The sequence below is a fragment of the Peromyscus leucopus genome, chromosome 14 (assembly GCF_004664715.2).
Source record: "Peromyscus leucopus breed LL Stock chromosome 14, UCI_PerLeu_2.1, whole genome shotgun sequence".
Lineage (NCBI taxonomy): Eukaryota > Metazoa > Chordata > Mammalia > Rodentia > Cricetidae > Peromyscus > Peromyscus leucopus.
In genome coordinates, this window is record NC_051075.1 from 68,457,043 (window position 1) to 68,472,026 (window position 14,984).

The following is a 14,984-nucleotide window of genomic DNA, read 5'->3' on the forward strand; positions in this document are numbered from 1 at the left end:
CAAACGAGCAGCAGCCACACTAATATGTTTCTGATTGGCTGGTGCTATAAGAGCTGTATCGTGGCTCGCCTGCCTTATCAGAAACTGAAACTGAAACAGAAACTGAGACCTAAACAGATACCAAAACTTAACTGAAAATCAGACCTAGTAGAGGCTGGGGACTGGAGAAGCCCACCATGGTACTACTGTGGCCTCTCATTCCCTCCTTGAGTAGTGGTTCATTTTGAATCCTAGGGATGACTCTGTGTCAGGGCCTACCAGGTCCTGACTTAGTGGTTTGTATTGCTGTCTTAGGACCAGCAGCTGTACTATCGAAATCTTTTTGATAAACTTGACCAGAGCATTGATTATACAGTGTCCACAAGTTAGGACCAGCATCAGAAGGACCAAGGAACCCACCAAGGCAGATACCAAAGTCTAGGGTGACCAGTTAAATAGAGATTCATTCATCCCTCATTCTGTTGCTTTTTCTGAGGAGAGTCATAGAGTCTTTGATAACACCTGAGTGGCTGGCAGGGTAGTTCACTTGCCCTTTTTAGTTTGATAAGGCCCCCATTCTTAGAAGCCTTCCACCAGGTGTGGTCTGTGGAGACACAACTCTGCAAGGCACAGAAATAGTCTCTTCCTTCCTCTCCCACAGGGCCCCTTTTGAGTCTTCAGATTATATTTGGGAAAACATAGAAATGGTATAAATGTTGTCGCATTCATGAATCAGAATAATAGGTTGCTAAGAGGGCCCCCAAGTCAAAGTACAGATCAGGAAACCAAGTCCCCTAAGTGGGCAGAGTGGGAGGTTTCATTCAAGATCTCCCCATCTGTGCCAATGACCTTCTAGGTAACTGTTAAAGGGCTTATGGAGATTTTGGCACCCTGCAAGGTCCTGGTTGGAAAACCCCAGCAGACATAAACCAAGGAAACCGAAGCATAGGAAGCATAGGTGCAAGCCCATCACTAAGCTGGTTCCATGACTTTCTGGATTCTTAATTTGAGAGGGTCCTGTGGATGTGTAACAATTCTCCACATTCCAGGGTTGGTCTCTTCCAGGGTGTAGTCCTCAGGGTCAGTGTGTGGATCTATGGGCTTCACATGGAATTGGTATATCCAGGCGAGGACCCCATCTACTTTGACAGCTGTGTTGTTGGGATGATGGTGTAGGGTCCCTTCTAGCCAGGCTGCAAGGTCTCCTTTCAGTGTCTTTTGTCACCAAGTCCCCTGGCTGGAAACCTGTGAGGAGCAGACAGAGGTGCCTTCTCATAGACACCATGTATTTGGGGCCAAAGCTGTTTCTGCACCTGGAACAAGACTGAGAAATGAAAGCAGGTCTGATGTCTGAGCCTAATAAGACAGGAAGTCCATACCTGGAAGATGATATCTTCTAGAAGTTTCTGCTGTCTTATTCTTGGTAGGGTAAGCTTCAGTCTTTCTTAAAAAGGTATCTATAAAGACCAATAGGTACCTGTAGCCATAGAGCCCAGGCTTTCATCTCAATGAAGTCAATTTCCTACTTTGCACCCGGCCACGTTACTCTTTCTCTGCTTCCCATTGACACTCCTGTGCTTGATTTGGCATTCACAAGACATGTTGGGCAGCAGGCTACAGCTTCCTCCATTTTTTGGTCTCAGTTCAAACACCTTGAGGTTTGCTCTTCCTAGCAGGTCTTATATTTTCCTAGCCCCCAAATGAGTACTTTGATGTGTCTGCCAGACTAACTGGCTGGCAAAGTGTGAGGGGAGGATATTACGCCCATCAGGAGTCCTATACCATCTGTCCTTTTTGTAGGCAATGATGCAAGTTCAAATCCTCTGAAGTTCCTTCTTGGTATAGGCAGGGTTTTCAGGCAAAGTTGGGGCTGCTAGTTAAGGCATGTTGATTATCAGGGCAGCTGCCACCTGAAAGCTGCTTCTTGTGTGGCTGCATCTGCCCTCTTGTTTCCCTTAGAAATAGAGTCCTCTCATTTTTGATGTCCCAGGCAGTTCATGAAAGCCATTTTTGGGGGCAGCCATATGACTTGCAGGAGATTAAGGATCTCCTGCTTGTTCTTGATAGTCATTCCTTCTGCTGTCAGGAGGCCCCTTTACTTATAGATGGCAAAAGCATGTTGGCTATCTGTATATATATATATATATATATATATATATATATATATATATATATATAAATCTCTTCCCTTGCACTGTCTGTAAGACCTTGGTTAGGGTCATTAGCTCAGCCCTTTGGGCCAAGGTACCTGGGGGCAGGGTTTCTGTCCAGACAATTGCCTCTTCCATAGTCACTGCTGCCCATGCATACCTGGTGCCATCCTTCATGAAGCTACTGCCATCCATGTATCGGGTGATGTTGGCCTCCTTTAAAGGTGAGTCACCAAGGTCTGGCCTTGTGCCTTGTGGGTGGCTCAAAATTTCCTGGCAGTCATGTAGAGGGCTATCTTGGTCTGGGTCTGGGAGTAGGGTGGCTGGGTCGAGAGCAATACTGAAGGTAAAATGGACTTAGGGGGGATTAAAGAGCAAAGTCTTGTAGTGAGTCAGCCTAGCATTGGCCAGCAATCTATCATGTAGGTATTTGAGGACCCCTTATTTAGTATGTGGTGTGGTTACTATAAGGGCCAGGCCAAGAGTCAGTTTGTCTGAGTCATTGACCAGCAAGGCTGTTGCCCCTATTATGTGGAGGTATGGGAGCCATCCTATTGCCACCAATCTAGCTTCTATGACAAATAGGCCACTAGCCTCTTCCAAGGTATGAGAGTCTGGGTTATGACTCCTTTGGCTATCCCTTTCTTTTTATCCATGTATAGGTGAAATGGCTTTGTGACAAGCAGCAAGACCAATGCTGGTGCCTCTAGCAAGGCTGTTTTGATTTTGTTGAAGACTACTTCCATTTGCTCAGTCCATTCTAGGGAAATCTCTCTGCACTGGGTTGCTCTGTATAATGGTCTAGCCAATTGAGCAAATTCAGGTATCTAAAACCTACAGAATCCAGCCGACCCTCAAAATTCTCTCACTTCCTGATGGTTAGTGGGCTGGGGGATTCTTAGAATGGTCTCTTTTCTTGCCTTTGACAGCCATCTTCTACCCACCTTGAGTAGGTACCTCAGGGACATTACCTCAATCTAGCAGAGCTGAGGTTTCCTCATAGGCACATGGTCCCCAGAGTCCCCATAGTTTTAAACAATCCCTCAGTAGCAGTCTCACAGGCCTTCTGGAGAATCTGCAGCAATCAGCAAGTCATCCACATTCAGGTGGGCCTGTCTGCACTCACTCAAATCCTCGTGGAGTGCTTCATTGAAAATAGTGGGGGAATTCTTGAATCATTGGGGAAGCCTTGTCCAGGTCAGTTGTCCATTGAACCAGTTATTTGGATTCGACTATTCAAAGGCAAACAGATGCTGAGTGGCTGGCAAGCTGAAGAAGGCATCCTTGAGGTCTAGCACTGTATAGACAACCCATTCAGGTGGCAGGGTGCTAAGAAGGGTATATGGGTTGGGCACAGTGGGATAAATGTCCTCTATCCACTTGTTTACTTCTGCGAGGTCTTGGACAGGCCTATAGTCAGTGGAGTTGAGCTTTTTGACAAGCAGCAGGGGTGTATTCCAGGCAAGGGACAAGGATGCCTAGGTCCTCAGGTACCTGATGTGGGAGGCAATCCCTTGCTTAGCATCTCTGGGCATTGGATATTACCCGATGCAGGCTGGCATAGCACTGGCCTTCAGTTGTACCACCACAGGGGGCCATTTTGGCAAGTTTGGCCAGTTCTGACCCTCCAATCTCCACCCAGGCTTAGAGAATTTCCTGAAGCCATTATCATAGCAAGCTCCTTGCCTCCTCATATCTTTCCCATTCTGAGAGATCTGTAAACAGCATGCACTCATCTACAAGAGCCATAGTAAGGATATTTAGGGGTTCCCCTTTTTGGTCAGTCACCATGATCCCAGCCTTTCAAAGTGGATGTGAGCTCCCACTTTCGTCAGCAGGTCCCTCAAGGGGTACGGGCACTCAGGAATGACCATGAAGGAGTGGGTTACCAGTCCCTTCCCTATGTCCACTGATCTTCAGGTAATCCATGAATATCAGCTCATTCCTGTGGCCCCTTGTACCCGTGATTATTTTGGGGACATTTGGCTCAGAAGTTGTTTTAGGATAGAGTGTTGTGCTCCTGTGTCCACCAGGAAGACAGTGGGCCTCCCCTCCACTCTTAGGGTTATCCAAGGCTCAGCCAAGCCCCATCCCCTTCAATCACTCAGTTCTCTCAGCTCTTGTACCTTGGTCCCTGAGCACTGTTGTTCAGGGCATTCATTTTTCCAGTGTCCCAGCTTTTTGTAGTAGGTACAATGGTCTTTTTGTAGACATTGCCTATTGCCCAGTCTCTGCTTCACATTTTTTCCTCAGACCATCTTCCACTGAGAGTTGGCCATTTGTTCCTGCAAAAGCTAGAGAGCTTTCCTTTCTGGGCAACAAGTCCTAGGTTAGTGGCTTGTGCTGTGGATATTGCTCTATATAAATAAAACACTGATGGCCAGTGACCAGGCAGGAAGTAGGTTGCCAGACAAAAAGTAGGTGGGACAAGGAGAGAGGAGAATTCTGGGAAGCGGAAGGCTGAGAGGGGAAACACCGCAGCCACGGCCAGGACAAGCAGCATGTAAAGACTCTGGTAAGCCACCAGCCACGTGGCAAGGTATAAACTTATAAAAATGGGTTAATTTAAGATAAAAGAACAGTTAGCAAGAAGCCTGCCACGGCCATACAGTTTATAAGTGATATAAGTGTCTGAGTGATTATTTTATATGTGGATTGTGGGACTGCGGGGCTTGGGGAACCTGGAGAGAAGCCCTCCAGCAACAAATGGCACCCAACGGCTCGAGTTTCCACCTTAAACCTGAGAATATTTAATAACCAATTTTAAACAGAGCCAAAACCAGGTTCCTGCTTCTTGTCTCATACGGGCAGCTAGACGACACAAAATGCAGGTTTGAACACTGGCAGGTTCCTGGCGTGTGCGTTTGACCAGCATTATGGCAGAAATGAGGCGTCTGCCAGCGGCACATTAAGCTCTGTGGTAGATTTAATCTTTACTATTATTTAAAAAACAAAAGTTTCTGGGCTACACGCTGCTTTGATAAAAGCTTAGACCCACTATTTCTGAGACTTGATGACTCCCAGAGCTGGCGGAAAACGTATCACTGCCATGTTGGGAAGCTGAAGTGGGCGGAGCCAGCAGCCACAGGGCTGTTTCAGTCTTTAAATGGTACAGTTTAAATCAATAGGTTCAAGGTAATATAAAAAATAAGCCACGTAAAGATGGCTACCACACAGAGAATCTGGATTATGTTGTCTTTGATATTCGTAACTGAAGAAAAACATTTGATTGCAAAAGCTGTTGAGTTGTGCCAAAATGTATATTTTAAAGGTACCTTGACTTCAAAATTTGGATTTAAGGATATGTTGCTTTGGAAAAGAAGTTCTGCTTTTGTTTCCACAGAAAGCCAGAGGCTGTGGATTTGTTCCAGATTAAGATACATCAGGTTTCACCAGCCAAGACCCCCTGAAAGGTCTCCGATGACACCATGGCCCAGATGATCCAACATCCAGAGCAGTTTCAAGGCAACTGGTTCATCCAATACAGCCTCACAGACTACCCCATAGGCCTAAAACTTTCTTTGCATCCCCATAAGATACAGCGCCCCGCTCCAAGCTGCAGCCACTGAATCAGCAGTGGAACTAGATGGTCAGGTGGTCATCAGTCCAGAGACTAGTAGGTCTGCTGATGCGTTCACCACACAGCACATTCTACATCAATCTCAGATGTCTAAGGAACTCACTGAGTTGAATAAAGCTCTTGCACTGAAAGAGGCCCTAGCTAGGAAGATAACTTTCAGTGGTGGCCAACAACAGCCCATTCAGTGCCAGTATCAGGCTAATATCAAAAGTCTAGAATTAGAAGTCAGCAGTCTGCAGTAGGAAAAGGAACAATTGCTTCTGGAACTTTGGGCGACCAAGAAGGATGTCAACCAGGCCACGTTGAATGAGCATTACAACAAATGTCTACAAGAGCTGAAGGCTCAAATAGCTGATTTGAAGAAGAAACTAAATGAACAGTCCAAGCTTCTGAAACTGAGAGAATCCACTGAGAAGACTGTCTCCAAACTGACTCTGGAGATACAGATGATGAAAACTCAGTGAGTAAAGTTAGTGTGTCAGATGAAGGAAGATGCTGAGAAGTCTAAACAGTAGAAGAAACCAAAGGACAAAGAAGTAATCCAGTTAAAAGAACAAGACTGTAAAAGGCCATACAAGCTGCTCAGACTTGAAAGAGACTTCCAGAAACAGTCCAGTGTGCTCAGGAGGAAAACTGAAGAGGCAGCAGCAACCAACAAACGCCTCAAGGATGCCCTCCAAAAGCAACAGGAAGCCACAGATAAACAGAAAGAAACTCAGAGCTGTGGAACAGAAGGCACAGAAACATGAGTGAAGAGCTGGCTTAGAAATGAAATTGAAGTTATGGGTTAGTACTGAGGAAGTCAAACGCCATCTGAATGACCTTCTTGAAGAGCAAAAGATCCTAGCCCTGGATGTGGGTCAACTTAAAGAAAACAAGGAACCTGGGGAGAACCCACCCCCTAAGCACCAGAGGAGCACATTTGCTAGTGATGAAGTATGTGGTCATGTTTCAGATCCAGAGGATTCTATTACAAAGCAGATTAAAAGCCTAGAGTCTGAAATGGAACTCAGGAGTGCTCAGATTGCTGACCTACAGCAAAAGCTCCAGGATGCAGAAAGTGAAGACAGGTCAAAACGACACTGGGAGAATATCGATACTATTCTGGAAGCCAAATGTGCCCTAATATATTTGGTTGGAGAACTGTTATCCTCTAAACTATGGGTCATCAAGCTTGAAAACAACCTGAAACAGAGCCAGACTGGCTATTCTAAAACACAGAAGGTGCTGGTTGAGGAGCAGAGTCATGTTGTTGTGGTAGAGACAAAACGGAAAGCTGAGTTGCTCAAGGTAGAGCAAATGCACCAAGAGAAAGTGCTCTACCTTCTCAGTCAGCTACAGCAAAGCCAAAGAGCAGAGAAGCAGCTGGAGGTGTCGATCAGTGGAAAGGAGCAGCAGCTGCTGAAGACACTGCAGTGTCAGGAAGAAGAATTTAGGAAAATGGAAGAACTGTGTGAAAAAAAGCTGCAGCTTCTCCAAGAGAATGAAGCCATGAGACAGAAACTGAGCATCCTTCAAGGTGCAAAAGGCCAGAAATCTCATCTTCCTAAGGATGACCTTCAATCTCCAGATTCTTCCGTTGACTACATTCCACCTCCACCCAAACCATCCCGTGTTGGAGACAAGTTCCTGGAACAGAGCATAGACATTGAGTATCTATCATATCTTTCAGAGCAATCTGTAAATGAGTCTGAAGATGGTGAGGCCAATGATGAAGAGTGGAAAACAAGGAAACAGGCTAAGATGTTTAGGAAGACCATCCAAGAGTGTTCCAGCAGAGGATGGTATAGTAACAAACACTATGGGTACAGGAAACAAGGGTTGGATTGCAGTGTGGCCTGTGGCTGTGACCCCCACAAAATGCCAGAACCACCAGCAAGAACAAGACAGCTTGGGTACTACTGAGTGGAACCAGGATCCTGAAAGCTCCTTCAAACTGGAGGATCCTACAGAGATGACCCCAGGACTGAGCTTCTTCAACTCCATCTGTGCCACTCCCAATACCAAAATCCTAAGAGATGAGCGATATGGATTGGGTTCTGTTAAGGAAGACTGTACTTGCCGTTTCCTTAGACCTCCCAGACACAAAACACAAAGCAACAGAATCCCAAGAAAGTAAGGCCAGAGGAAGAAGAAATGAGCTCTGGCCAGTAATAGCAGCTTCTTCTCTGGCTGCTCTCCTACCAAAGAAGAGCCCCACTGAGAGTGTAGTCAGCTCTTCTCTTCATCTTCCCTGGCAGTCACTTTAAAGGTACAGCAGGAGAGAAGATTATTTCTAATGACTTCCCTGGATTTTTGTTTTCTTCCTATTGGGAAAAAGGGACACAGTGTTCCTCTAAGAAAGAGGACCTCTGTTGGATGTTGGCTCTTTGTCTTCAGACACCCACCCAGGACCACTATTCTCTTCTTCAGAATTGAAGCCACCTACAGAAGACGCAGGGACACTTCAGGAACCAATCCTCACTCAATGCAGCTCTTTCTTTGTGATCACTTAATGCTGTCTGCTCACAGAGATAGGGCTGAGGTCTTCCTGTCCTGACTGTGTCTGTATTTTAAATGTTTTAACAGGACCCCCAAATTGTTTTCCTTTGTCAACATTAAATAAATCAACCACAGCTACTCCAAAAATGACTCTTATGTACTGTAGTATACAAAAAATGGACAACAAAGTTATTCAAAGTGCAAAAAATAAAGCAAAAACTATAGAATCCTGGAACAAAGATAGGGGTAAACTTTTAAGACCTTGGATCAGGAGATGATTTTTCTACACATGACACAAAATGCACAAGTAACAAAAAGTCTTCAAAAGAAAAAGAAACTTTCTTGTATTGGATGATGTGAAAATATAAACCATAGAGAAGAAAATATTTGCATATTATATATCTTATGAGCAAACTCATATATAAAAAACATCTATAAATTATCTATGAAAACATAAAAGTCCCCATTAACAATGGACCCTAAGGAATCAGAATAGCCATTTCCCCTAAAAAGATATTAAGTGGCCAATAAGCATAAGAATTGATAGGCAGCATTAAAGACATGCAAATCAAACCATGATGATGTAGCATTTTATATATTCTAGGATATTATAATAACCATTGCTGAGGACAGAGACAAATTGTGACCAAGTAGTCAGGGTTAGAAAAAGAAAAGAGTACTACTACCTTGGAAAACAGTTTCTCACCATATAACCCAACAATTTCATTCCTGGATATGTATCCTAAATAAACAAAAACCTATTTTCACAAAAAGAACCATATACACAGCAGCAGCAGTTATAAGAACCACAGATAGGAACAAGTCCAATATTTACCTTCTGATAGACAAACAAATTTGCTATGTCTATAGTAAAGTATTATTTACTCATAGAAAGAATAATGCGTTGACATTTCCTTTGCTATGTATGGAGCTTGGGTACATTATGAAAACTGAAGTAGGCAGCTACCAATACTAGATAATATATTTTATTTATATGGGCTATGCAGATTTAGAAAATCTATGTAAAGGGAGAGAGAACATGAACAGAACAGTGGTTGCTTAGGGCTGAAGAATTAGAAGAAGTATAAGTGACTGTTAATGACTTCATGTTGTCTTTCAAGATGATGAATGTTCTGGAATTATATACTAATGAGCCTGTACAACTCCGAATATACTAAAAACCAATGAACTTTCAGTGGGTGAGTTGAATGGTATGTGAATTCATCATGATAACTTCGTTTAAAATTAGGTACAATTTTTATAGATGGTGGGGATCAACTCTAGTTCACTGCCATTTGACTGCCACTGAAAATGCTGCAAGAAATTGAAGCTGGCAGAAATGATGTTAGATCTTCAAAAGCAACAGAAATAATTAATTGCTTCAAATGCATTTCTTCTAAGTGATTTATTTTTTAAAGAGGTTGCAGAGAAAGGATTTTGCTCTGTATTCCAGGATGGCCTTGAACTTACAGCAATTCTCATATCTCTACCTCCTGAGTGCTGGAATTATAGGCATGTGCCATTATGCCTAGCTAATGTGTTTTTATCATCAACATCATCACCACCATCATCATTTTCTTTTTTAATGTGTTTTAAGTACTTGAAAAAATATGACTTCTTAATTAACAACATATGCTGTATTTGTAGGCAGATTTTCTGTCTTGCCTGCCAGCTCCCAAAACTACATGGAGATTTCATATTAATTATCAAGCTAGCTTAGCTGATAGCTTAGGCTTGTTTCTAACTAGTTTTTATAATTTAAATTAATCCATATCTTTTAGTCTATATTCTTTTATGTAGATTGGTTACCTTTACTTTGCAAAGCCCATGCTGCTTGCTCTGCATTCCTGGTATCTCCTTGCAACTCTACCCTTCTCTTCCCAGCATTATCTCTGCCCCCAAATCCTGCCAAGCCACAGCTATTTAGCTTTTTATTAAACCAGTCACATGACATATCTTCACATAGTGTAAGTGAATATTCTATAACATGTATTATTGGATTTAAACATGTGTAGAAATACAACATTATTTAATTTCCAACTTGTAAAAAGATATCCAATAAGTGAGACTATGCTTCTTCTCATTAACATAACAGTATAAAATAAAGGATAGTTACCAGAGATAAGTTAAAGTGGAATTCTTCATGGTATGTACTGTTAGAGATTATCAGTTTGGGAGCAAGGCCTCCTGATGTAAATACACTCAAAAGAGCCCTTGAAGTATCTTCACTTTCACTTCGGAAGCGACAGTAGATTTTCTTTAGGGAAGAAAGAAATACAAGTAATGAGAAATTGATATAGAGAAGCATATTACATTATTAGTGAGGAAAAGTTTGAGAAAAATAATTGCTGATAAAAATTTTTAATAATTACCATCTCCAGTGAGGAAGACCTATTTTTATAAGCATATCCTTGGAACTCAGTAACTTATTTAGTTTCCTAAAGTTTTTCAATTCATCTTTATTAGAGTGTTTTAGACATAAAAATGGTAAGTTTATATTTTTCATAACCATAAAATGAAAACCAACTAGTCTCACATGTAGAAAATATTATTAGCTAGATGGTGGTGGTACATGCCTTTAATCCTAGCACTCGGGAGGCAGAGGCAGGTGGATCTCTATGAGTTGGAGGCCACCCTGATCTACAAAGTGAGTTCCAGGAAAGGAACAAAGCTACACAGAGAAACCCTATCTTGAAAAACCAAAGGAAAATATCATTTTATTAAAAGTATTGTTTTGTGACTAAATTAAAAAGGATTTAAATTTATTGTCCACTTCCCAGTTTTAAAAGGGATATGGAGAATAGGCAGAGATGGACATACACATGCCTTCTCAGGGCTGTTTGCCCTGGGCAGGAAGAAGAAACTACCGACCTGAGAGATGCCATTATGACTGAGCGGGCAGAGATGGACACACACACACACACACACACACACACACACACACACACACTTACACACTCACCTGCCTAAGGCTGGTACCCAACGTTCGTGGTATGAATTCACAAAAAAGCCTCTTGCCTGTGGCTTTGTGGGCCCCAGCTCAGACCCAAGCTACACTCAGCCAGTTGTGGTGACACACTGGTTGGATTTACTGAAGAAGGCAGAGGCAGGAAGATCCTGAGTTTAAGGCCAACCTAGGAGAAGCTTCGGCCGGGGCCGAGCCACAAACAGTGGTGGGATCATGGAGGCAGTGGCTGCTGCTCCGAGTTGCTGGCTCCTTCTCTTCATGTTGGTGACTGCAGTGATGATACCTGGGATGAGGAATTTACTGCTGCTTGTTCAGAGAAGAAGTGCCAGGACCATCATGTTACCAGAAAGCATGGGCAAAGGTCGGTTTGGAAAAGTTTGTCAAGACAAATGATGGGGAGAAATTGTTGTGAAGATTTTCTCTTCCAGGGAAGAACACTCATGGTTCTGAGAGACGGACATTTATCAGACTGTGATTGCTCCAAACCACAGAGGAGGCACAAAAATAAATAAATACATACATACATACATACATACATACATACATAAATACACAAACAAGCAAAATAAATAAATAAATAAATAAATAAATAAATAAATAAATAAATAAATAAATAAATAAATCTGCAGGGAACCATGACCATGCTTAACAGCAACTTTGAAATCTTCAAAAGGAAGACAGGACTCCACAAAGATGATTTCACATGGACTATGGTAAAAACATTAAGCTGATTAACACCACCAAAAGTTCAACTTTGGACTACAAAATGGTCAGGACAATTTCGAGATGACTAGATGAGATGATCCAGCTTGACTAGACTACTCGAACAAGGACTTGTGACAAGCCCTGAAATTTCCTATTATACAGAGACTGGACAAATGATACAGGACTTGACAATTAACCCCAAAATTTTCTTTCCAGAATTCCCTAAAGATGTCTTCACCCTCAGAAAGCAGGAAGTAATTTTAAGAAAATGATGCCCACATTCCCATGAGGTAGGATGGGAGGTTTTTGGTTGTTTAATGAGTTTTGGATATTGTCATTGTTTACAATGTTTGGTTACAAGTTGTTAATTGTTAACGGTCAGGAAAAAAGCTGAACATTAGATTCAGAGGTTTTGTTTAAAAAAAAGGAAAAAGAAAGAAGAGAATATAGATATGAGGTAGATCTACTCTGAGGAAAAAGGTAAAAAATATAGGAAAAATGGGTAGATCATTGAATCTATTCTATAAAGAAAAAGGGGAAGATATCAAAATGACAAAAGGTAGATTACTGAATCTATTATGAAAAGAAAAAATACTTTTAAAAAGAAACTACTTGTTTTAAATAGGATAAGTAATGAAAAAGTTTTGTCTGAGTTTATCAAATGTTACTGGACTGGACATTGTTAATATATATAATGGAGTTTTTTTTGTCTGAATCTGTCAAATGTTAATGGACTAGACATTGTTAATGTAATTCTTGACTATATATTGTAAATACTTATTGGATATAATTTTTCTTGTATTAGTTATAAGCTTTTTTAATTTTAGACAAAAAATATTAGGGTGCCCAAAATATTGTGCACCCTAATAAACTTATCTAGGGTCAGAGAACAGGACAGCCACAACATTAAACATAGAGGATAGGCAGTGGTAGCACACACCTTTAATCCCAGCATTCTAGAGGCAGAAATCCCTCTGGATCTCTGTGAGTTCAAGGCCACATTGCCAGGCATGGTGACACACGCCTTTAATCCCAAGAAGTGAGCCTTTAATCCCAGGGAATGATGGCAAAAACAGTAAGGCATGGAGACCAGAAACTAGAAGCATTTGGCCAGTTAAGCTTTTAGGCTTTGAGCAGCAGTTCAGATGAGACCCATCTATTTTGGATAAGGATTTAGCTTCCAGTCTGAGGAAACAGGATCAGCTGAGGAACTGGCAAGTTGAGGTAGCTGTGGCTTGTTCTTCTCTGATCTTCCAGCATTCACCCCAATACCTGGCCTTAGGTTTGACTTTATTAATAATAACTTTTAAGATTTCTGCTAAATAAGGCAATTTTCCCTAGGCAGGGAGAGATAACTACAGGCTCACAACTGCCTTACTGTGCCAGGCAGTTGTGCAGCATTATGGTGAGCAAACACATGGTGAAATATGGGAGAGAGAGAGAGAGAGAGAGAGAGAGAGAGAGAGAGAGAGAGAGAGAGAGAGAGGCTGAATGGTTCCTGTCCTATGGAGAGACACAGATGTGAAGAGGCCAAGGCAATGAGGAGCAAAGTACTGTGGGAGGCCTGCTTGCCACCAGGGGCCACAGTGGTGTTGGGTCCTGGACTGCTGGCAAAGGCTATGTCCAGGTTCGTGGCCCTGCAGCAGCCAGTCTATGTTGATATTTATAACTCCTGTTACCACCAAAGGCCCTGAGGATGCCCAAGGTCTGGAACACTACCACATATGGCCATATTGGTGTCTGAGGGCCATGTCACAGCAGAAGCCATGCCAATCTGCATGGACAGGGCTGCCACCCGGAGCTATGGAGAGAGATGAGGGCTATCTTTGGGTCTGTAGACCTATCACAGCAAAGATCTGTGTTGATATCAATGGAACCTGTTACCTTCGAAGGTCATGAGGATGCCAGGGTCTGGGCCCCCACCTGGGGCCATTTTGTTATCAGAGGGCCACCTTGCTACCAGATTGATGCAGATCTGAGTGGCCAGTGAAGCCACCTGGGGCTATGATGGCATCCAGGCCTGGGTTTCTGTCTAGGACCATATCTAGGTCTGTGGTCCTACTGCAGCTGGGGTCTGTGTTGAGTTCACTGAAGGCTATGGCACTGCCTGTGGTCTGAGGTGACACATGGGGCCATGTTGGAGTCTGGGACCAAGTCAATCCGAGAGGCCTGCACTGCTACCCAGGGCCATGGTAACATCCAGGCCTAAGCTGGGGTTGATGGCATATCTAGGTCCATGGTTCTGCTGCAGTTGGGGTCTGTGTTGATCTCTCTTGCCTGTGTTATCACAGGGGCCATGAGTAGTGTAGGGAAAATGGCTGGCAAAAGAAACCCATGTTGACCCTAGAGCACAGAACTAGGGAAAGACTGCTCAGATAAGGCCAGTGAAAAAAATACAGTTTGGCTCAAATCAGAGCCATATCTGCTCCTGGCTAAAGGACTTGTGAAACCAACAGATCACAGAGCAAGGCAATAGAATCATGACCCTTGTACCCAGGACCAGGGAAGGAAACATCGCCTGGGTTTGGGACCTGAGCCAGAGAAATGAACCAAGGAAACATGCCCTGACTTTGAAACCAGTACCAAAGAAACAATCTTGGCCCCTAGAATCAGAGTCAATGAAAGAAATGTGCCCTGGCCTTAGAGGTAGTGTCAAAAAGCCAAGAAAGGCCAGTGAAAGAAGTACAGTTTGGTCCTGAAATCAGGGCCATTTCTGTCCCTAGCCCACAAAACTGGCAAATCCCTAGGCAGAAAAAAACTAACCAATCACTGGTTGACTCCACCCCCAAGACATCTTATATAAACCGCCCTGCCTGATCAGTTGTGAGTTGTTCTCTTCACCCTGGTAGAAGCAGCTACTCTCCTGGAGTCCTCTTTCCCAAATAAATCTCTTTCTCAAAAGAGTTTTGGGTGTGAAGACCTTCATTCACTGGCACAGAGAAGAACCTTGCTGAGACATTTCATAGCGGACTGAGAAAGGAGAAGCTGAACAGAAGATCCTTGCTGAGATGTTCCTCAGTGGACAGAGCAAGAAAGAACTAAAAAAGTAACACTTTTCTCTGGAGCCTGAGGAGACTGCTTCATTTGTGCAATTTCTTAGGCCAGAGAAGCAGAGCTCTGC

The 14,984-nt window shown here is 43.0% G+C and overlaps 1 protein-coding gene and 1 pseudogene across 1 annotated transcript in view; one reads left to right on the top strand and one right to left on the bottom strand.

Moving 5' to 3' along the window:
• Nucleotides 1-14,984, bottom strand: part of Catsperb (cation channel sperm associated auxiliary subunit beta) — a 160,687-nt gene that overhangs the window by 126,651 nt on the left and 19,052 nt on the right. The window contains exon 4 of the mRNA XM_028888308.2: nt 10,307-10,447. Coding sequence (XP_028744141.1) covers nt 10,307-10,447 — 141 coding nt within the window. The remainder of the gene's footprint in view (nt 1-10,306; nt 10,448-14,984) is intronic.
• On the top strand, nt 3,919-7,912 carry LOC114706054 (annotated as a pseudogene).